At 37.1% G+C, this 23,886-nt stretch overlaps 2 protein-coding genes across 2 annotated transcripts in view; both read left to right on the top strand.

The window, feature by feature from the left end:
- Window positions 1–23,886, top strand: part of LOC131681668 (cyclic nucleotide-gated cation channel subunit A) — a 651,507-nt gene that overhangs the window by 331,636 nt on the left and 295,985 nt on the right. The gene's annotated exons all lie outside the window — the stretch shown is intronic.
- On the top strand, window positions 16,950–19,021 carry LOC131681670 (trypsin 3A1-like). The gene is made up of 4 exons (XM_058962619.1): window positions 16,950–17,822; window positions 17,878–18,001; window positions 18,066–18,453; window positions 18,528–19,021. Exons 1-4 carry the CDS (start codon window positions 17,774–17,776, stop codon window positions 18,915–18,917), a joined length of 951 nt encoding a protein of 316 aa, XP_058818602.1. The 5' UTR covers window positions 16,950–17,773; the 3' UTR covers window positions 18,918–19,021.

The following is a 23,886-nucleotide window of genomic DNA, read 5'->3' as shown; positions in this document are numbered from 1 at the left end:
CTGTATGTGTGGGTTTCTTTTTTGTTCTCCATTTTATTTTATTAGGTCCCAACTCCGGACCTCTATCTACACTCGTTGTACGTAGTCACCTCTTGTGATTCCATGGTGATCTTTGTTAGCGTTGACGCTAACTATCCTTCATGGGAAGTAGTGCTCAGAGCCACATCGGCGTAAATTCGGGAATGGCGCAGCAACTATTGGTGACAGTTTTGAACGTACCCGGAGATCTGCTATGATTTTCACGGGACGGAAGCTAATCGCCATTTAATGTTGGTGTGATCCTTCCTTTCTCAGAGAGTAGACCAGCACGCCTGTCAGCCCAAAGTTGCCGTCCAATTCGTAATCCGTGTCATGCCCGCTGACGTTCGCTATGGCTAGTATGCCGTAATCAGGATGTTACTGGCGGTGACCCTGATGTTCCGGTTGGCACTCCGGTTGTGCTAGGGGGCTTTTATTGCTAAGAGATTTGACTACTAAAATCTTAGGATCTTACCAGAAGCGGCACAAACTCGCTTTGTTTGAGCTGCTTTCGGAATTATGGCTTTTGTCGATGTTTAACGGTGCCCAACGCTGTCCAAACACCACCATATCCTAGCAAAAATCTCCTTTCCGCAGTAGGTCCGGAGGCGAGCGGTCGTTAAATCTCTGAACCCTGGTTCCTGCTGAACTTTGGTCCTGTCCTGAACTCCTGTTCCTGCTGTCTCATGTGTGTGGTGTCGATATTATGGGTCGGGACTGTATATGTAAATTTGGCGTCGAATTGGGAAATGGAATGGTACGGTTTAGTTATCGAAGTACTATCAGTCAAATGTTTCCTAAAATACTCAATAACTATCAATTTTAACTGTTAGAAAAAAGTTGTATCCAAAACCAGACCGTGCTTAAAATGAAGCATACTGAAATCAAACCCATACTGAATTACAACTTTTAAGTGTATTTTTTTACTGTACATAAGTGAACAATATTTTTTTAATGTTCCACGTACAAGAAATTATACGCACTTTTAAAATTTATATTTTGAATCATTATTAATATAACCCATTTTTGTTATTTTTTTCAGATAGACTCTAAAAGTTGATTTTTTTTCAATATTATAGAATGTGAAAAAAGTACCTTGCCGGGCTGTTCCATTAAAACAAGTTTATTTGAGTCACCATCTTCCCACTCCACGAAATAAATATTCCCTATTAATACCAATACAAAATATCTCAAGTGATGAGAAGAATTTGATTAGGTGATGTATATCATTATTTATTTATGGTCTATGTGAGTATTTTTCCTTTCTATTGTGAAGTGCATATTTATTTATTTAAGATAATTTGAAATTAAAAAACTTGGTCTATTATTTTTTTTAATTTTAACGACATTTAATTAGCTAGAGATTACTGGGTAGGGAAAGTTATGAAAATTAGAGCCATAGTACTCAAGTAAGAGCAAGGATGTGAAGTGAACAGATCGGAAAACTAGAAGTGGCAGGGTCATTAGAACAGGCTTAATATCGTACGGGCTTGATCTTTGTCTTCCGCTAATGAGGGTCGAGCTTAGGCAGCATAACTACGAATCACCCGAGTCCACTAGCATGTGTCCTGGTATAGACAGACGTGTCCATCTTTACCGTGACAACCGACGGTGAAGATGTCGGTTGTCACGGTAAAGATGGACACGTCTATCTATACCAGGACACATGCTAGTGAACTCGGGTGATTCGTAGTTATACTGTTCACTTCACATCCTTGCTCTCACTTGAGTACTATGGCTCTGATTTTCATAACTTTCCCTACCCAGTAATCTCTAGCTAATTGGATGTCGTTAAAATGTCAAAAAGAAAATGTGACTAACATAGACGAAATAAAAAAAGAAAAAAAAGGAAAAAAGAATTTGTCTATTAATCTATCCGAATAAGTATGATAATTTTACTTATAATTGCATGCACATTCGTCTGATTGAACGATGTGAAATATAAGTAACACAAAATTTTGGTTTCCATTTTTTTGATAACTTTTTTGTAATACTGTACATTATTAATTTATAATATGAATTTTCGTTTCATGTTAGTATCCTGTTTTTGAACCATCCCCATCACGATTATTTTGTGAATATCGATGGAAGCATTATAAGGTTTACGAGAATCAAATGTCGGAACAATTCACTGCTATGTTTATCAAGGATAATTTTGGTAATTTAGAAGCGGAGGCAGCGGTAGAACTTCATTGCCCTAAAGAAAAATTATCGCCAATTTTATCGCAAATTGGTCAATTTGAAGAGCGACAAAAATGATTTAATTTCTGGTGTTTAAAAAAACTTAACATTCAGGTGCAAAACCCACTGACACCCGTTACCTCCAAAATCATCATTAGAAAATCATCATTTAAGAAAAAGGTAAAATTATTTTTATTTATTTGGGCTTACGTTATAGTGCTAAGTATATTAATACGATCTCTATTTACTCGTATATTGTCCAAAGCTATGAACAATCATTGATACCACTAATTGTTACATAATAAGACATAAAAACGTGCAACATAATTTTGACCAGGAGTTTGGTCTAGTTACACCGCTGTACGCTGTTGTAGCTACCATACATGTCGCAAAAATATTAAGGATGCTTAAGGGGGAAATTCCGTTCCTAAAAATCTAAATCGAAGGACTTATTTAACTATTAAATTCTTGCAGATAGGCGAACCAGTTTTCCAAGAACGTCCTTTTCGGTTCGATTGCTGCCACGTGTTTCCTTTTCTTTTTGCTTCTGCGTAGAGATGGATCTCATCCTTCGCTAGTGTAGGTGGTTGGTTTCCGTTGCGAGCGTTTTCGCCGCACGATATCGGATCGTTTTGGTGCTCGTAGCCGGATGAGTAGAAAAAGTTTTTTTTTCACCCCGTTACAATTGTCCGGTTGGTTGTCTCAAGCCAGAGTGCAAAACGTTAACGGAGGGTGGGTGGAAAAACCGGCAAACTCAACCGTAGTCATAACGATAAATCATTCCTGATGAGTTTCTGCCTGATGCTTTTGGTGCCAGAGCTTTATTGGTCTGTTCACCCCTCGCGGGAAGCGTTCAAACTTTTGACAATGAGCTGTACAATTTAAAATTTGATTTGGAGTTATATCTGCGACCAGATTTCCGGCGGTCAGCTTTTATAAACCAATAAAAACTTTTTGACCTGGTATTGGTGGATAGTTGACAAACACTTTTATCCTGCGATAGAGGTAAAGTTGAAAGAAGTCATGGAAATGAATAAAAGAAAGCAATCGTATCAGTGAAAGCTGATAACGGCAGTTGATTGTATTGAGTTATAGAATTTGTATCCTAAAGCAAAACCGGTTTATTATTGTTTATTATAGAAATTTATGCGTTTTCTGGTGAGAGACATGTTTTAGTGGGTTCGCAAACTTTGACCCAAACTTCAGTTTACTTTTTTTTTGTATTACAGAACCACCAATGCTTCGAACTATGGAGAGGACCTGTCCAACATTTTGCTTTTCTAGCTATTTGGAATTAAAATATCACAATTGAATTGTAGTGTAATTTGTTTTATTGTGCATATCATATATATATATATATATATATATATATATATATATATATATATATATATATATATATATATATATATATATATATATATATATATATATATATATATATATATATATATATATATATATATATATATATATATATATATATATATATATATATATATATATATATATATATATATATATGATTTTTATGCATTGAAGAAAAATATTTCTGTTATTCTTTCTATAGTATAATTGTGATTTGTAAAATTATTTTTCCCAAAATCATTCATGTTTTCGAACCGCTTGAGAAATAATAACGTGAAAAACCCCCAGGAGGTAAAAGACGGAATAGGACTGATCTAGGGAATGGAACGCTTTTGAGGAAGGTCGATCTATCAGACTGCGTCGGAGGTCAGTAGCTCAAGTGACTTTCTTATTTGTTCATGACCCTTCCGAGGATACGGAATGGAATAGGTCGAGGATAGAAAAACAATCGCTTTCTTGCCATGCCTAAAACCAAGAGCAAATATTTGTGTCCCCTTGACGTGACTACCATCGCTATATACATAACTTCTATCGGCAAACAAGCACTCGTGGCCAAACCAATTCTTCTACGACTTCGGTCTTTTGGACGTTGTCACAGCACGAGGTACCAGAAGCTGGTAAATGGCCAATTAACAACAGACATCGGTAGTTATGTAAAGACGATAAATAGCAATGAGTAGCTGGAATGCTACTGCAGGACCATATCCACAGGCGTTTGTTGGACTGTGTGTGTACCTATGTGCGATGGAGCACGTCGTGTTCAGAACAATTCATTGGTGAAAAATGAAAACAGAAAATATTATCCAGTCCAGTCGAAGAGGTAGTAGAGTGCTGTATTCTTTTACAGCTATGTTTGGTTTTCTACTTTGTCGCACATCGGTTTTATTATTTGAAGCTTTCTACGGTGTTGCAAAAAGCAATGACATCTTATTTCCTCAGTGTGTTGTTTGAGTGGGAAATGGTTCAACCAACGAACTAGAGCTTAGTTGTATGGCCTGTTAAACTCCTGTAAATGGGTCAAAAATTTGATTTTTTTTTCTTTTCATTATTTGATATGGGATAACTATATATAATTAAAAATGCTGAAACTTTAGATTACTATTCAATACGCGCAATGGCTAATGCAAATGGAAGAATACTAAATGGTGCTTATGAGATAAAAATATCATTTCCTATGCATGCTGCAGCTATCTTAAGACCACTCGGGACCCCTCGGCACTATTGAACTAAAGGGCCCCTAAAGTTGAACAGACGTAAACAGATTAAGAGTTACATTCGATGAGCATGATTGAGCGTAACACCACGGAGGTGGAATCAGCATATTGTATTTTCAAGAGTTCCGAAATAAGACATTTTATAATAGCAATTTGAAAGATAACAAAATTGAAGGCTAGCAGTATGTGTTGCGTTTCTCTTAATAGCAATAATGAATACGAAGTTTGATGTATACTGACAGAATAAACAATAGTAATTTGAAGTAAGCATGCAACGTGCTTTATACGATCGAAGAGGAAATGTCGTCCAGTTTAGTTTACGAAGTGCGTACAAAATAAATTGCTTTTGTGCTGATTCGATGCGTTCTTCGTACAGTGTATGGGTTCCATATTATGTTGCAATATTCCAAAACTGGTATTGTATAATGATTTTATTGTCTTCAAAATTGTAGCTGAAACGTTTAATAAAGCCCAGCATACTATTTGCTTATTATTGTATTATAATGTTCAACAAATGTGAGCTTGGAGTCTAAGATTGCGCCTAAATCTCGTACAATTTTGCATTTTCCTACAAGTTGGTTGCCTGTGTATTAGGGTGGGACAAAAACTAGATTCCAGCTCCGAGCAACTTTTTAGGTACCGTTTGGGTCCTAGAACAACTGTGCAAATCCTTAGCTCGATCGGTGAAACTATATTTTTGCGCCCACTGTTTAAAGTTTACATGGGATTTTGTATGGGAAAGTTAACTTTTACAAAATAATTCCTCCAGGAGTCGCCCATTACTTCCTAAAAATAAATCGTTATGTGGTTTGTATAGGAAATTTAACAAAGAAAAAAAGTCTCGAAAACCACGAAACGATCTGATGCTTGAGAAAAAAGTTATTAAGCTGAAACCAATTGATGCTCTAACGATTGATAAAATATTCATTTTTTCTAGCACCACTGCTGTTGGTTGTCCAATTACACGCAATTTTGTTTTAATCCTCTCTAACGTATCAAAATCGTTTATCTATACTATTTGGCCACTTCGCAAGGTTTTGAGGGATAAATTGAGGCCTCTTTTGTACATAATAAGAGAAAGTTAAAATTTTTGTATATAATAAAACCGTCAGAAGCAGTGATGCTATGAAAAGTGAAATTTTCATCAATCTTCAGGGCATCAATTGGTTTTTGCTTAATAACTTTTTCCACTAGCATCAGATCGTTTTGCAGTCTTCTAAATGTTGTTTCCTTGACAAATTTTCTATAAAAATCAGACATCTGTTTATTTTTAGGAGATAACGGGCGACTCTTGGAAGAATTAATTTGCAAAAGACAATTTTCCCATATAAAATCCCATGTAAACTTTAAACCGTGGGCGCAAAAATATAGTTTCACCGATCGAGCTAAAAATTTGCAGAGTTGTTCTGGGAGCTAAATGGGACCCAAAAAGTTACTCGGAGCAAAATTTTATTTTTTTCATATAACCATGTCCCACTCTACTGTGTATATCTGGGAACATTTGAAATTTTTCTGCTGAAGGTCATTGTGCTACATTTCTTTACATTAAGTTGGAGTAGACTTTTGCTACACCACGTGTGGAATAGATTGCTTTCGTTTTGAAATATTTCAGTGTCTTTGATATTTCTTTTTTACATGAAAAGTTTCATTTTGTCTGCATATACAGGGTGTTTGATTCATGGTTGAGAATCTCTCGGGGGGTGATATACTACCATATTTGGAGAAAAAAATTGTTCTACACATACCATCAAATCTCAACCGTTACAGAGTTATTGAACTTTTTGTGTAAAAAACTTATTTGTCTTAAAATACCTCTAACTTTAAAAGTATACTTTGTATTTTAAATATTTCAGTTCCATTCGAAAGGTGAGAAAATTTCCTATTGAATGGTGTTCTCATATCTTTTAAGTAATTATTTTTAATTACCTTTTAGCTGTAAAGTAGTTAAAAGTTACTGTTTTTGAGGAGGTTTTTGCTAATTTTCTCGAAATAATGAAGTATGATTATAGCAATATCCATTATCCAAAAGTTGTGTTTTAGGACGATTCATAATTTGTTCTTGGACGTCATATTTCTATCTCTTCTCATTTCTTTGTAATTTCATTACTATACTTTTCCTGTAACCGATTTGCAAGTGCTTAAAAGACTCTAATCTAAAAAATATGCTTTATATCGTTATTTACAAGATTTCATTGGAAAGCTGAGAAAATGTTCTATCAGTGTATGTACAAATATCTTTTAGTTAAGTGTACTAAATGATTTTTTACTAACGAAATAACTCAAAATTTGTGTTTTTTTGCTGAGTTTTTTAATTATTCTAATTATTAATCAACAAAATTTATCGTTACTATTGTTCATTTGATGCCCCTTAATGTTCTGTAAAATTTTTTATTTGACACTTTGTCTATATCTCTTTTCATTTTGCTGCTATTTAATCAGTGGCGTAGCCAAGGAGAAAAAAAAGTTTGATGCTGACTAGTTTACTAAATATTTAAATAATAATTTAAAGTTTATTATCTGTTCATTACATTGAGAACCTAATGTTTTAAACGTTATGGGGACTTTTTGTAAATTGTGAGAATGGGATCTTGTAACTAATATTTTAGTGAGGATCCTATAGTTGATAAATCATGTAAATATCAATCAAAATATGGCATGGATGAAAAATGGCATTTTACGCTTGTCTCTAACAGGTCAGAATCGGTTTTTATGCGCATTTGATCTTTTTTTGGGTTATCACTTACATAAAGTTCCACTAGCTAAGATTTGTAATAAAAAAATTGAAAATTTTCACGTTTTTCGCTATTTATGGTGTACATTTGGGAATCGAATTGAATGGCGCCAAGATTTCATAATTTGGAAACCATCAGCTTTTGGAGGTTTAGTATTTAGCAGCATAATTTTGTTGATTAATTTTTCCAGTTGGAAGCGTCCATTACTAATTCCAATCAAATTTAGTTCGAGACTTAGTGTCTTCAGCAAAGTTTTCAAGAATGTTATTGCAAATAGCTTGCTTGAAGATAGGCGGCAACAAAGAATTTGGGAGAACACCTTGTAGATGACGTTTACTATTCTAGTATGTAAAAGTGACTTCAACGCCACTTTGGTAAAATTTAACTTTTTCGTATTTTTAAGTTCACTATGAAAATTCGCATCTTTCAGTGCAAACGACTTCAAATGAAAATTAAAAATAACCTGTTGAAATACGAAAATCAAAGTGGAGAAGGCATGCTTTTACCCGCACCATGCAAGATTTGAAAATTGATTTCCTCAAAAATATACTCAATGGCATTTACGTCACCTTTGCATACAAGGGCAGTTCAGTAATGTGACTAATCGGTAATTAGTTCCCGCTTAACACCATTTTCATAGAAGGGACATACTACTCCCTATATCCTATACTTCGGTAAAATCTCCTCCTCCAGATCTTCAAAAGCACCCAGTGGAGTGCTTTAGCCAATTCCTCTACTCTGTGTTTGAGTAGCTCACATGACAGTTGATCATTGCCAGTGATTCAACCGTCCTATTTTTCATGAATCTTAGGTAGATCCGGAATCTGTCGTCGACAGCACGCGTGTCCAAGCTGATTCTTGCAATACTCTTGTCGTTTTATGCTTCGCTATTTAGGTGTTCGTCATAATATACTTATCAATCATGAGAATTTCTGCACATTATTTATAAGGTTTACAGACTATCCTGTGCGATAACCGGTTTATACAATGCCCCGGCCCATCAGAATGTTTATGTCAACGATGACGAGCTTAACATTCCGCCATAGGCAGCTATCATAGACATGCTCCAGCTGCGCATATAATGCATCTTTCTCGGTTTCGTGAGGTCAGTGTACATTGATAATGCTCTAGTCGAAGAAATGGCCTTTGATCCACACTACACACATCCTTTCGCTGATCGCCTGCCACTTGATCACGCGCTGGCGCATTTTGCCCAGCTCTTGTGCCGTCGCTCGATCCCCGCATTTCCACACCTTCTGCCCCGTCTATCAAAGCTCTTCCAATGCTACGGTTTCGAAGTTGCGAATTTTCAACTCATCCTTTTCTGCTTGATTGTTAGTAAAGTGGTGTTTTTGAACTACTCGTTGAACTTGACCTAACCTGTCTCGTAGTCCGGCACCCAACATAACTGACACCTGCGACAGGTATTTAGTTCTGCCTACGGTAGGGTTAAAGCGCTCATGCCCGCTCACACCATCCCATTTCGTTGTTAGTGCAAAACACAGTAGTACCCAGTCGATCGCGGCCTACAGATTAAATGTCATCAATAGATCCGCCAACATTTTTGAAAAATCAAAGATTTTCGTCAAAACCCCCTCCAAACCAAATTTCTGGCTACGCCACTGTATTTAATAGTTAACACAAATGTAGTGGGTTCGAAATCTTTATTTTTGCATATGAAACGATGTGATAAAAACGATTTTGCGTCGAAACCAAAAGAGATAATTGAATGGAGTCAAAGAAAGAACTGTAGAACTTGCTGAGATGCATTATTTCCATGATAATAATGGTGATGTTTATTATTTACTATTTTAAGAAAATTAACGAAAATGCTTATAATAGCACTAACTTTAAACTAATTTACTTTTAAAAGAATACTAAATTCACTTAACTGAAAGGTATTAATACATTTTTCACTGTAAAATTTTCCTGGCTTTCGAATAAAAAGAAAAAAAGTACAATAAGTGCCATAATTTTTCAATTAGAGCTGGTACTAGTGAAAATGAGATAAAAATATCCAAGTTGAATAACCCAAAATCATGAAAATAAGAAAATGTAAGTGTATCATGTCAAAGAACGAATTAAGCAGCTCATCAAGACTAACAATCTGAATTATTAAAATGATGAGGTTTACTATTAGGATTTTCAAGAAATGAACTAAAAATCGTTTAAAATTGTTTAATTTTCAATAAATTACTTTGAAAAGGCTACTTAAACTAATTAGCTGAAACATGTGAGGGCATCACTCAATGTAAAATTTTCTCACCTTTTGAATGGAACTAAAATATTTAAAATACAAAGTATACTTTTAAAGTTAGAGGTATTTTAAGACAAATAAGTTTTTTACACAATAACTCTGTAACGGTTGAGATTTGATGGTATGTGTAGAACAATTTTTTTTCTCCAAATATGGCAGTCTATCACCCCCCGAGAGATTCTCAACCATGAACCAAACACCCTGTATAAGCACTTTTAGATGGTTGAGTATAAAGGTACTGTCATTTACGTACAAAATAAAAAGAAGAGGGCCCAAGTGGGAACCCTGGGGTACGCCAGAGGTGACACGAATTGGTTCAGAGAGTATATTCTGAAAGCGAACTGTTTGTTCGCGTTTCGTTAAATTTGATTCGAGCCATTTCAAGAGTTTATTTTCCATGCCATATTTTTGCAGTTTGAAGAGCAATAAAGGTATGTCAATACGGTCGAATGCTTTACTAAAGTCTGTGTAGAGAGTTTCAACATGGTTGCCATTGTCCATTGCATTTACAGTGAATCTTACAAATTCTAAAAGGTTTGATGTTGATGAGCGGCCTTTATAAAAGCCATGCTGTTTGCTTGTTATTTACTAGTTTTTCGAATAATTTTGGAATGTATGAGATAATGGCAATCCCTCGGTGGTTTCGAATGTCCGATTTGGTACCTGATTTAAAAATTGGCACTAAAAAGGATGATTTCCATATTTCTGGAAATGTTCCATTTTTCAGTGACATGTCGAAAATATGTAGCTTATGGCATACTTGCTGTGTTGGCAGCACTGTCATTGTGGATGTCAAATATGGTTGACACAGTCCATCTTCATCCTCTTTATGCAGCAGCCGTCCATAGAGGTAAGTCTTGCTCTTGTGTCTCTGGTGTCCAGTGATTTCTTCCGAGCTCATGGAATTTCACAGAACGGCTGATGCTTCGGCCCTTCGGGCCTCTTTTAAGCACTAGTTTTTCAGTGTGATTGCATAACCTTTTTATAAGAGAAAGCTAAAATGTTTTATATGGGAAATTTACGTGTGATCGGATTCTTTCACTCAACCCTAGAACGAATACTTCATTTAAATGAAATTCGGTAGCAATCAATGTGAATACTATACCCTTCATTTAAGACTAAGATTGTGAGAATCGAGTTAGCAATATATGAGAAACAGGTGTGAATCTAAATTTGGAACTTGGCCATGTCTTGGAATTTCTGGGATCCTCAACAGTTCTCAATGTGGTCAAAGAGACTTTGATTTACAATTAGTGATCTGGACCAATAATTTCAAGCAATTTAAAACTCATTTCAATTGGTTTTGAATCATTTAGATATAATGATTATACCGGTTTGTATGGGAATTTCGCATGTTACTTCACCTGTAACACGGGAACCCGAACTCCGATTTCAATGAAATTTGATAACAGTCAATAGGGGTGCTGTAGTTTTCATTTGAGACTAAATTTGAGAAAATAGAGTCAGAAATTTCTAGGAAACAGATGTCAATTTACTTAAGGAACTAAGCCAGTTTCCCGAAGCTTCCGGTTTCGCCGAAGGTGTCCAAAGTGGTCAATGTGGGTTTAATTGGGAACCAGTGAGCTGAAATAATAAACTCAAGATAGAAAGATGAACGACCACTTCGTTTTCAGGAATACTTGCGCAATAACAATTATCCCAGCACCCTTGTAAATCGACCGGTCAATCGATTTGTCAACCAAAATCCCAGCACAGTAAATGACCGCCCTCCCGAGAGTGAACAAACGGTATATCGATCTCTCCACCACGTAGATGCTCTCACACCCGCCCTTGCCAGGATCGTTCAGAGGAATCACAAAAATGTAAGGTTAGGTTTCAAATGTATAAAAACCAATGCAATTTTGTTTTCCAAGCTGAACGATCCTACTCCTCTTCTTTCAAAACGCAATGTAATCTACCGTATACCCTGCACAGGATGTGATAGTTCCTACTTAGGTTTAACTATCCAACAACTCAAACAGCGTCTGTCTGACCACCGATCGCTCATAAAACGGTACAATGAATTCAAATCGTCAAGCAGCGAGCGAGAGACAAGCAATGCAGACGAGTTTAAAAAGACAGCGCTAATGGTTCATGCCATTGATAATGAGCACAGCTTTGATCTATCAAAAACAACAATTTTAGACCATGACAACCGATTACAAGCTTTACAGATTTTGGAAATGTGCCACATTTTTAGTGATGGTTCAACAATTAATTTCCGAACCGACACTAATAATTTGAAGGCAGCATACTCTGGGGTGCTACACTCTCTCTCTCTCTCATTAAGCATAAACTTCGCTCACTCTCTTCTGCTCGTTTCCCATACGTCAAATTATTGCTGTTTCCACTTCCATCTGTTCCATACCTCGATACTGTTTACAACACACACTTTTGCTTTTTGAAACGGGTCGTCAAACGGTGGGATAACAAAATTCTCACAAGTTTCCTATCTCATGCCTCCACGCGAGTCTAAGTCTATTGATGACATTTGGTCCTTAGACCGGCGACGACTGGGTGCTATCAGCCTTCTGCCGATAGTAGCAGAATGAGAGGGTGCGAACAGATCTAGTCGAGAAAACATTGCCGTAAAAATGAATAGTTGATCGGAAATTAGCCCTAATACAAATAATCTGACTAGTATCTATGATCACGGGTCAATACGTATTGAAAATTCGCCGCGTCTGTTTTTATGACCTAATTTCAAGATCCGTTATTGCTAACACGACCGTGTATCAGGTTAACAATCCTTTATATTTCCCTTCAGTGTTCGTTATTATCGCTCGTATAATTGTATTCCACAAACAATCTGATATGGAAAATAAGAAATACTTTCCTTGATATATAACATCTCGCGCTATTTTTGCCTGTATAATGTGTTATCACTCGGTAGTTTTCAAGCCAATAAATATATCGTAGAGAAGAAGTAGCGAATTCTGTCCAAATACTGTTGCAATAAATAGTGATCCGGCCCATTACGCAGATAAGATTAGCTTTTCTAGGCAATACTCCCACGGTCGGCCGTGTGGAGTTCAAATTGCTTTTGTTTAGGGAACATAGTATACTCTCGGTAGCCGGCTGCCCAGAGTTTAAAAAGAACCAAAAACTAAACAAGATCTCTTTTTCGAGTGATCGTGCACTCGAAGACTAACTAAACAACTACCTAATAAAATATGCTTTACAGGTCGCATCGCTTGCTTGGAGCGAATCCTAGACCTGATACCCTTCCAAACTACCAACTCCGCGACACCTATGGAAGAGTCTGATGAATCGTCGTCCTTCCGTTAAGTAGGTGGAGCATCAACACTTCCTGTCTACCTTATCCTTTATCCTTCCCCGTGAACGATGGAGATGGGGGCGGCCGGCAATGATGGCTATCATGCTGTTGAGGTTTTAATATGGGTCGGATTGGTATTAATTCCTACTTACCATTTCCTAAGCAACTCTTATTAGATAATCAGCAGTCAAACATGATGAAGTCAGTGTGCAATCCGCCAAAATCATCGTCACAACGCAACGCAATGCACACTTTTGCTTTTTGAAACGTTTCAGTGTGCGGTAACCGTCTGTGTAAGTTGCCACAATTCAAACAAATTTGCAGTTCAAATCAAATTCAAACTTAATTTTGACATTACAGTGTAGATCAGTGCGTTGTTTTTTCCGTCTAAATGTTCAAACCAACTTGACTAAGATAACATTGTTCATTTTGTAAGTAATCTGTGTGTTTGCAAATTGAATGTTGTATGTAATTATTGTTCAAATTATTGTTCAGATTATTGTTCAAATTGTAGTTTTGCCCAGTAGTTTGGTGATAGACGCAATAAAATATTATTGTAAGAAATCCGTGACCAAACGCCATCTCTCATTACTAATAAATTCAAGCAATTTAGAACACATTTTATGAGTTTTTGCATCTTTCAGATAAGATGCTGATACCATTTTTTATGGAAATTTCATGCGCGTTCGCACTCTTCAACCCGTAACTCCGGAACCGCAAGTCGGGATTAAATGAAATCAATAGCAGCCTATGGGAACGTTGTACCTTTCATTTGAGACTAAGTTTGAGAAAATCGGTTCGGCCATCTCCGAGTAACCGATGTGCATATTTTTGGTCACATCCGTACATACATACAAACATACACACAAATACTTACGCACACACCCACACACATAGACATTTGCCGAACTCGACGAACTGAGTCGAATGGTATAAGAGACTCAGCCCGCCGGGCTTCGGTTAAAAAGTCGGTTTTCAGAGTGATTGCATAGCCTTTCTATAGGAGAAAGCCAAAAACGCTTGGAGGTTGTATTATAGACTATTTTTGCCTTTCTCATACAGAAAGGTTATGCAATCACTCTGAAAAACGTCAACCTAATCCCGGCCCGGAGGGCCGAGTGTCATATCCCATTCGACTCAGTTCGTCGAGATCGGAAAAAGTCTGTATGTGTGTGTATGTGTGTGTGTATGTGTGTGTATGTATGTGCGTATGTGTCAAATAATGTCACTCATTTTTCTCAGAGATGGCTGGACCGATTTGCCCAAAATTAGTCTCAAATGAAAGGTGCAACCTTCCCATCGGCTGCTATTGAATTTTGGATCGATCGGAACTCTGGTTCCGGAATTATGGGTTTCAGAGTGCGGCCGCACAGAAATTTCTCATATAAACTATAGGAAAAATTAAAAATAGAACTTTTATTTTTGATGCTAAATGTGTTCAAGGTGCATGAAACGTCGAGATTTGATGCAAACTCGAAAAAAAATTTGACGACGATTCACTTTTTTGGATTTTGGCACATTTTTGCCTTTCTGATATAGAAAGGTTATGCAATCACTCTGAAAAACGTCAACCTAATCCCTAATTTTTTTTTCGACTCACATAAGGTTTCTGGATTTTAACAGGGGCGTAGTTGATGGTTTACGGAGAGGGGTTACACCCTCCCCCTCTATTGTTCACTCCCCTCCTTTAAAAATCTCCTTAAATCACCCCTCAGACCACCACCCCATCCAGCCGTCATACCCCTCCCTTTCAACCCCATCACCTTTAAACCACCACTATATCACAAAGCATACCAATTTAAGCTGGGGAGTCATTCGTTCATGGGACTTTCGCCCTCCTCACATACCCACCCCCGCATGTCAAAATGAGTTAGCAATCAGATAACCTTGATCTAATGCTGATTAGGCTAATGAAGTATGATATTTTTTTGTTTCAAGTGTTTCACCGTCGACACGTAGCTCATCAAGTTCGTGGCTGGCATGCCATTGTGTATAAGTGCAAAGTGTAATAAGAATGTAATGGACATTTCCACAAGTATGTTGAACATAAAAAGCCTCCGTGCCATAGTTTAGAGAAATGAGAAAGGAACAATTGCACCGCTAGGTGGATTAAAACAGGTTTTTCCTTTATGCGAAACATGGTTTATGAATAAAAACAATATTCCATGACGAATATCACGTAATAAAATAATAGAGCAGTGGGATTAAGGCCAAGTTCCCTCTGGGTCGTGCAAAACTGAGAAGCAACATCACTTTAGGCAGACAGAACAGACGTCCATCTTAAGCGCAAAAGTTCAGTGAAAAATTTACGGCGCGAACAAAGGTTATTCCCTCATTATTTCGTTTAATTCGTGAGTTTTACTAAATTGACAGTGGGCCACACAATTATTGTTCAAGTGGCCGTCATAATTATATTGGGATATACAGGAATGGTGGCCATAGTGTTCTAGCGGATATTAGTTCAAATGTCAAAACAAGTATCCAATGGAACTACCTATACAAGTCCATCAGGCAGTGATATCAGACTCTGAGGAACGACAGCACTGAGGGAGACACGATGTCAATCAGTTCTGTCTTTTTTTCCTTTTTTTCTTTTCTTTCTTCAATGAACAGGAAATACAGGAAATATTGATACGAGTTGAATGAGACATAAGTAGAAGATAGGAAAGATGGTAGAAAACTGGAAAACTGGTAAGTTTTCTAGTATACATGTACAAATTTATATATAGGAGGCAGTAGGGAGTTGTGAACACCGTCAATGCCCGCTAAGCTATAAATGCTAAAATGTACTAAATACTGTTAAATTTCCTACTGTCATTACGTCACTTTTTCATTGGCAAATGTTGCATTAACAGGATTCTATCACAATTTTAATATCCCCGTGCCACAAACTGCGAATCAGTGATTATTTAAAGAATATTAACATAAATAATACCAAAATGTAATCCATTGACGTCATTCATGTAAGAAAATGAGAAAGTGGCAAATGATGTGAAAAATCATGAAATCGCTACAGGAAATGTTGAAAAACATGTTTTTTCAGTAGCTGCGTCTGGCTTTGTACTTGCGAATGATTTCTTCAGTGTCCTCTTCGTCGTCAGAGTGTGGAATGGATGTTGTGCATTCTGGCTCACGTGGTTGCTTAGTTGTGTGACGATCACGTTTGCATTTCTTTGGATTACTTTTCCTTCTCTTTTTTTATCTTGTTTTTTTTTCGATTATCGACTTATTGTTAACTTACACGAAGGATCTGACGCGCTTTCAGTGATGACGAGCACTTTCCTTTTACACGAACAAGTAATGTTTCGAATGGTACCTTGAATTGCTTAGAGGCCAATCGAATACTGGGGCCATCTTGAACAGATGCAATTGCATTCTTATGTCCTCTTCATTTCGTTGTGGCATTTTTTCCTACGAAATCACGCACAATTTTCCTGTCGTAATATTTCCAATGTACATTATAGTAGTGGGGCATTACTATAGTGGCCGCAAACGTCTGACCTATCGTGCCGCAAGCGTTCGTATTTTTTCAAAAACAAAATTATCGAAAAACCAACTCAAAAGTCGTATTCAGCAATAATTTTTACGCAATAAAAACTTACTTGACAGTTTTTTACATGTTTAATTCTACTGTTCTGTGGACGAAAGACAATGCGTTTTCGCAATGTAAAGATGTAAGATGTAAATGTAATGTCCTATACCTATTGTACCCCCATATTTATTTGACCGCATTCTATTCTATGCGAGAAACAACAACGTGTCGTGTTGTTGTTTTCTCCAAAAAATTAACGAGAGTTGTAGATTGAATGGTCCACTAAACAGTAGGAACCTCAATAGTGCAATAGTTTCGAAGTGACCGCATAAATACATCGAGCTGAATCGATTACTATGATAAACAAAACTCTCTTTAAACCTCATTTTTAATTAGATATACGAGAAGAACAAAAAACCAAAGTCCACGAAGACACCCCGTTTACGTCCCCCATAAGTGGTTTATGAACGGGCCCTTAATACTACAGACAATAAATATGATTCATGTAAAATTTTACAACTACCTTGTCTTACCCAAAATAATGTACTCAATTACTTCGCAAAACATAATGCAACAGTATGTGCTGAATTCAAAGCTCATCTTATTTACAGACGGAAGTGTAGCATCCAAAGTTGGCCATACTGTCTTCTAGCAGCATACTGGCATAAAAACAAAGAACCAATGCATATCTCCGTGCCATATTAAAGCCCATTAGAGTGATGGATTGTGCTTGCTCGAATGCAAATCATCACAACAATTGTTAACATATTATCCCACCAGTTGTAAGCGAGGCCACTGTCATTAGAGTAGTTTGATCGACCCAACGGATTGGAGGATGTATGCAAATTCTAGAGTATTTGTCCAAAGCAGAATTAAAACGACCGATAACGTATCACTATTTACTTCAGATGACACATTAGGACACTGCAAGGGAATGCCGACAGCCGTTTGTGGATCTGCAGCTGACGGTATTATTTTTTTTTCATTGCACATTTCGCTCAGCCGTCGCACTTAAACGGTTAAGGTCGATAGGCGGTTACTCTATTGCTGTGCAGCAAGAGATCGTACATCTCGCGTGTAGGTTTTTGTTGAGCGTAAACGTGATTTGCACCAGGGCATTGGAAAACTCGTTTTGCTTCGCTGGCAGTCATTGAAGCTGCATTAGAACGTGATAGAAGTGTTGCAGTTTTGGCAATGGAAATTCGAGCATGTCTGCTGGTACTTTGCATCGTCGCTTTCAACGGTAGGCCAATGTGCGATAGTAGCTTGCATTTTTGATACTGATCCGATCGTCGTAGGTTCTGTCTGTTCCGGAGGTCGAGCCGTTCCATATAAAGCAGTTATTGAGTACAAGGGAATCGCATTTTGTGGCGGATCTGTTATAGAGACGGTGTGGATTCTAACTACCGCCAAATGTGTGATGTAAGAACTAATTCGAGGTCGGATGAGCTGTGGAAGTTTAACAAGAGCAATTATTTCTTTCAAGGAACAAAACGGTTTCCTACATCACTGTTCGGCTCGGTTACAACAGCAACAACGAAAGTGGCTCACTTTATAGTGTAAAATCTGCGCACATTCACCCAAAGCACAATCCGGAAACATCGAAACGAGCATTGGCCTTGCTGAAGTTGGGTGTCCCGGTGAAGTACTCCTCGACGATCAATTCAATTCCATTGGTGAAACCAGGCTACGGAATGGAGGAGGGAACCCGTTGTTCTATACCGAGCTCAATAGTAAATGTAACGGACATCAAAGCCAAACTATGGACCAGAGAGAAATGTCAAACCGCTTACCCCAGTACATTGAATCTAACAGATGATGCTCTATGCGCGAAGATTACGACCAACAATAGCTACAGCATCCAGTGCAGTGACGTAAGTACTTGAACATTGCTTTGCGTGTCACACACTTTGCTTGGTGGTTTCAACATTCCATACACCATTACCAGCATCAGCATCAGCACCAGCACCAGCACCAGCAACGATTCATGCTCGGCAGCCCGCTAGTATGCGAAGGCAAACAGGTTGCAATTGTGTCTCGTTTGGGCGCTGAGTCTCTGCCGATGCCAGGCCAGTGTAGTGACGACCTGGGACCCACTGTACCACATGGAGGTTATGGTTTGCCGGATTTTTTCACGGATGTCGCATTCGGTGATAAATGGATTAGCTCTCTAGTGGTGAGAAGAAAGCGCAAACCTACCGGTAGCAAACGCAGATCAACGGGCAGAAGCTTTAGGTTGCCCTATCACCGTAATGGGGCCCGAGGGAGCAGTCACAGCATGATCGGTGTCATGCTGGTGATCAGTGTAATTGGATTCTGTAGTGTGTGTTGCTTGTGAGCGCGGTCGGGAACGTAAACTGCTATTCTAGTCAATCGGATAAAGTATGACGATGGTGCTTTATAATTTTCCTAATCTTAGTTTTATTAAATTATTTTTCCTATTTGCCCGAAATAAAAATATTGTTTGTAGATTTGTTATTATTTCTTACAAAAACTAAATATAGAATTGTAACTAACAGGGAAACAGAGACAGTACTTTAGTTGAAATTAAGTGAATCCGAATTAAGCTGGACCAATAAGCAATATACAATGCTAGCTAGCTAGATCATGTTTTCGTTACTTAGTTGAATGATAAACGAATAACTTCTTTGGTTAGTTTTACTTCGCCTACATTAGTACTATTGGCAGGGCTATAGAGAGGTCCGGGGGACCCAGCATAACGGCCCCTTCTATCATTGTAGATTTTTCGAACACAGAAACTGTTAAGCTCGAAATCTGTTGGAAAAAATAACTATCAGCTAACTATTATGCATTTAAGGTTGGAGAGAGAACGGGCAAAAATCGAAAATGAAAAAAAGCAGTTTTTTCCATACCACACACAAAAAAATAATGAAATTTAAACGACATGTAAATCAATACGAATGTAAACATACATAGCTTGAATCAAAAATTTGATTGAAAATTAAGTAGAATTCGATGCACTCAATAGGAGCATCAAAAAGCATACGATTTTACACTTTCGTTCGTGTGATATTACATGTCACTTATTTTACATCAATATTGAAGTAAAATTAACTTAAAAGGGCATTGGTATCCCGTTTAATGAAGCTGTAATTTTCCGTCAACGTGTAAAATTAAATTAAAATTCGTTGAAGAAAGCACGACAAGTTGTGTGTATTTGTGGTGGAACATAATTTTACATTTATATTCATGCTCCAAATATGCGCATGAAAATAAATTTAAAATTACAAAATATTTTTTTCTGTGCATGTGGTAGATCTTCATAAAAATCAATCAGCAGTACTGTAACAACATTCTACATAACCTGATTCATTTTTATGAAGATTTAACACACGGTGTGGGAAAAAACTGCTTTTTTTTGTTTTCGATTTTTGTCCATTCTCTGTCCAACCTTAATGGAGTACATCCCGATCAGAATGAAACAACAAGATTATAACAAAACACAATTTTTGTAACATATTGTGTAATAAATTAGGTCTCCTTAGTAGTTAAAATAACAGAAGTTTATAACAAGTATCAATGCGAGATATAGTTTTGAAATATTTCTGTTATGTGTTTCTGATCGGGATACTATACACTTAGTGATGTTAATTCACATTTATTTCATTTCAAAAGGTGTTACGGTAATTTTTTTCGTTTATTTTCCCTCGGTCTCTGTCCGCACTATGTGCCTATCACCGACACCAGAGAGGTGACTCCACAACCAGATATCGGTTTATGAACACATGGACACCAACGACTGTACTTCCCTTGTGAAGAGAAACGTGACACAGAGTATTCACCTCAAAACATCTCAACGATCTCGGCTGGGATTTGCACCAGACCCAGGGCTTACAGACGGCCACATTTACCACATAGACTAACAGACATAACACTCGAAAACAATGCTTCGCCTGCTTTAACGGCCATTTTAAATATATTTGTAGTTGGGACTGAGGCCACATTTGCAATTATGGCGCCACTGACATATGAACAAGCAAATGGGGGATGGTCTAGTGAAAAATTGTTCCCAAACCTGAAAATGAGTGCTTAGGACCATGAATAAAAGGTGGAGCTAGTGTTCTGAGAAAACTGCGGGATCGATGTTTTTTGAGGGAATTCCCTCATAGTGTTATGTCTGTTAGTCTGTGCTTACCATTCAACCACCGCACCATGGACCACAAACCGATTTTTTGGTCGAAAATCAAGAACTTATAAACCGTTAGCACTAGACATTCAGTGGAACAAATTCTCTACAATAAGTGCCCTTCATTTTGGGGAGAACAAAATTAGGGTGGCCCTCTCGATTTTTAAAATAATAAAATTATCTCCTGAATGAAGACAGATAGAAGAATACAAAGAAATGTAGAGAAATCAATTCTGAGTAACTTTGTTGAAAATATCCAAACTCTATCTTCAACGGGTTTTATGTTCCAGAGATTCCCCTTGTTTCGTTTAGGGTGGCTCTAAAAATTCATTTTTTTTTAAATTTAACATATTTGAAGTTGATTTATCGTGAATGTTAGCTCTCACAACTGCGCATATTTCTTCTTCAGAGACCAGCTCAGTAACTTACATAAACAGAGTTATTGAGGATTTTATGCTTGAAATTCGACATTTTCTAAGGTAAATCACTCCGAAGGTGGCAAAAAGTGGCAATAAATGTTATGGCCATCTGATAGTACTTTGAAAACAATACAAAATAAGGGGCACATGGTTTGTCTTCTAGCGACTCTTCACGTGAAATGGTTGCTTGTAAATCCATCTGTTTTAGAAAATGTATGCGGCATTCATCTAAATTTGTACTTAAAATATATATTAATCATAATCGCTGTTCTTATATACTCACATATCCGGATCTCCGATGCAAATCAAATTTAATAGCACTCTCTGGAGATGTGAAGTGTCTCGTTTAAACCAACGATTATGCAAATCGTTTCCGTTTTTTGTGAAAATGATGTGTTTTTTCGGATTACGGTTTATGAAATGAATGTTTGGAGTATGCATGGCATACGTTTTATTCGAATGGCAAAAAAGATATTGGGGGGGAGGGTAAGACAAAATTTTTTTTTGCGATTTTTGTTTACTTTGCGTGAAATGAATTGATCAATACTTCTGTACATTATAGTGTATCATCTAAATAACATTTTTTTTCTATGCAAAAATATCGATAAACGACTCGGTGACGAAGCTTTTTGTAGAACGTCTCTGGAAAAAACATGATTTACAGTGTTACCTTCCATTCTAAATAAACTAAACCGATTTCTTTCAAACTTTGCATACACATACACGTTGAGTTTTTGAGATAAATTTTCAATTAAGGAGGTTTTTTCTTTATTTTAAATAAAAAAATTCTATTTTTCACGAAAAATTCTGATTTTAAAGGACCCAATTTTTCTCCTTAGGGTGAAATATAGCATAGCACGAAGCAGGCCCGTGCGCAGAAAATTCTCAAGGAGGGGGGGGGGTTTGATTTTTTAACGTTTATTTTAAAAGAAACGTACAGAAACCCTCAAACTTTGAAGATTTTTTCAGAGGCCTGAACCTAGTCTTGTGAATCAAACGACTCTGCTCAACAAATTGGGTAAATGTTTGTTATCGAGAAGGAGTCATCAAAAGACACCGCTGCATAGTGGTCGGAAACCCCAAAAACATGAACATAATTCACTAGAGGCCAAACCATCGAATATATTCACAGGTTATCTTTGGACGAATTGTTCGTAAGAATATTCCCCACAACCTGATAATTAAAATTAGGCATGGTTTACTACGATCAAATTAAAAAAATTAACTTTTTATGCTGACGAGGTAGAAAGTTGGTGTCTTCTACAAAGTTTTAGAAATGCTCGTAATAAAGAATTTTGTTGAACTTGTAGGATTTAATGTTATCGAATTGTAAAGCGTTTTCTATGGCAACACCCTCAAATTTAGTTTTTTGATATAACTTTTTCCACTGTGACTTTTCGTGCAACCCGTGCTCCAGACAAATGTGGAGGCATTAAAACCACATAATATTGTTGAAGACTGTAAGTAAAAATACCCAAGTAAAAAAAACATTGCAAAATGAGCTTAAAACCTTCTTACCTTTATTGTGCGTAGTCCGGACATTGAAAATAGTGCCTTCTGGTCCATTTTGGTTTGCCCCTTTCTCTCTTTTACGCAGTTGAACTTTAAAACTTTAAAAAAATTAAAATTCTTCAATAACTCTAAAACGAATGAGTATTTTTACAAGAGATGTGCGCCGCGCCGTCGATTTCAGGTAAATTTTTTATATGCAGTGTTCAACGATATTTTTACATGCAGTCTTCAACAATATTATATGGTTTTAATACCTCAACATTTGTCTGGAACATCGTTTGCACGAAAAGTCACAGCGAAAAAAGCTACATTAAAAAGCTAAATTTAAGGGGTTTGCCTTAGAAAACGCTTTATAAATCAATAACATTAAGTCCTACAAGCTCAAGTTGTTGAACAGAATTCTTTATTATGAGCATTCCTAAAACTTTGTCGAAGACACCAATTTTCTACCTCGTCAGTATAAAAAGTTAATTTTTCTAGTTCAATCATAGTAAGACATGCCTCAATTTAATTTATATCAGATTGCGGGGAATATTTTTACGAAAAATTCCTCCAAAGACACCCTATGAATATATTCAATGGTTTGGCCTCTAGTGACGTTTTTGGCATTTCCGACCACTGTGCGTTGCCTGCTGGCTCGTGGTGGATTCGGATTGGTTTGTAGTAGTTGTTAAGCCAACCGACTAAACTTAAACCTCTTGTATCCCGTAATCCTCATCCATCCGGGGCAACCGTTAAGTATTGCTTTAGTAAGGATTGTGTTCTTGCTTATTTTGTTTTGTGTTAATCGTCATGTTTTTATCCATAGCTACTTTTCCTTACTTGCTGTCAAATTTTCCTTACTTGCTGTTAAACCATTGCGATATATCTCACCTGCTCAGGTCTGCTGCAAATATCGTACCCTGTTGATACATGAACCGATCCGGGGGTGTCGACCATAAGGATTTACATCTGTTTACAACCACCACCACCGGGTTTCTTGTCCTTCTTGGTGCTAGTCGTTCCTATTTATTTGCTAGCTGGTGCTGAGAACTTCTTGGCGGCAGTATTGCACCTTATATCGATGCCCATTTTCGCGATCCATTTCGCTGCCACTCTAACGGAATAATCATCGGCGGTAAAATTTCTCTGGACAACGATATCCCGATTTTCTCCAACTTCGTGTTTTTCCTCCTTAACTGCCGTTGCTGGCCCACTGACCGACATCTGCTGTATACTCACTACTTTTA

Source organism: Topomyia yanbarensis, chromosome 2 (assembly GCF_030247195.1).
Source record: "Topomyia yanbarensis strain Yona2022 chromosome 2, ASM3024719v1, whole genome shotgun sequence".
NCBI lineage: Eukaryota > Metazoa > Arthropoda > Insecta > Diptera > Culicidae > Topomyia > Topomyia yanbarensis.
Note: the sequence above shows the minus strand (reverse complement) of the source record. Positions and strands in the feature narration are given on the sequence as shown.

Coding starts and splice junctions, on each gene's coding strand:
- LOC131681670 (XM_058962619.1), top strand. CDS start 17,774: ATGGAAATTCGAGCATGTCTGCTGGTACTTTGCATCGTCGCTTTCAAC. Junction 17,823..17,877: donor TTGCATCGTCGCTTTCAACG/GTAGGCCAATGT, acceptor CGATCGTCGTAG/GTTCTGTCTGTTCCGGAGGT. Junction 18,454..18,527: donor ACAGCATCCAGTGCAGTGAC/GTAAGTACTTGA, acceptor CACCATTACCAG/CATCAGCATCAGCACCAGCA.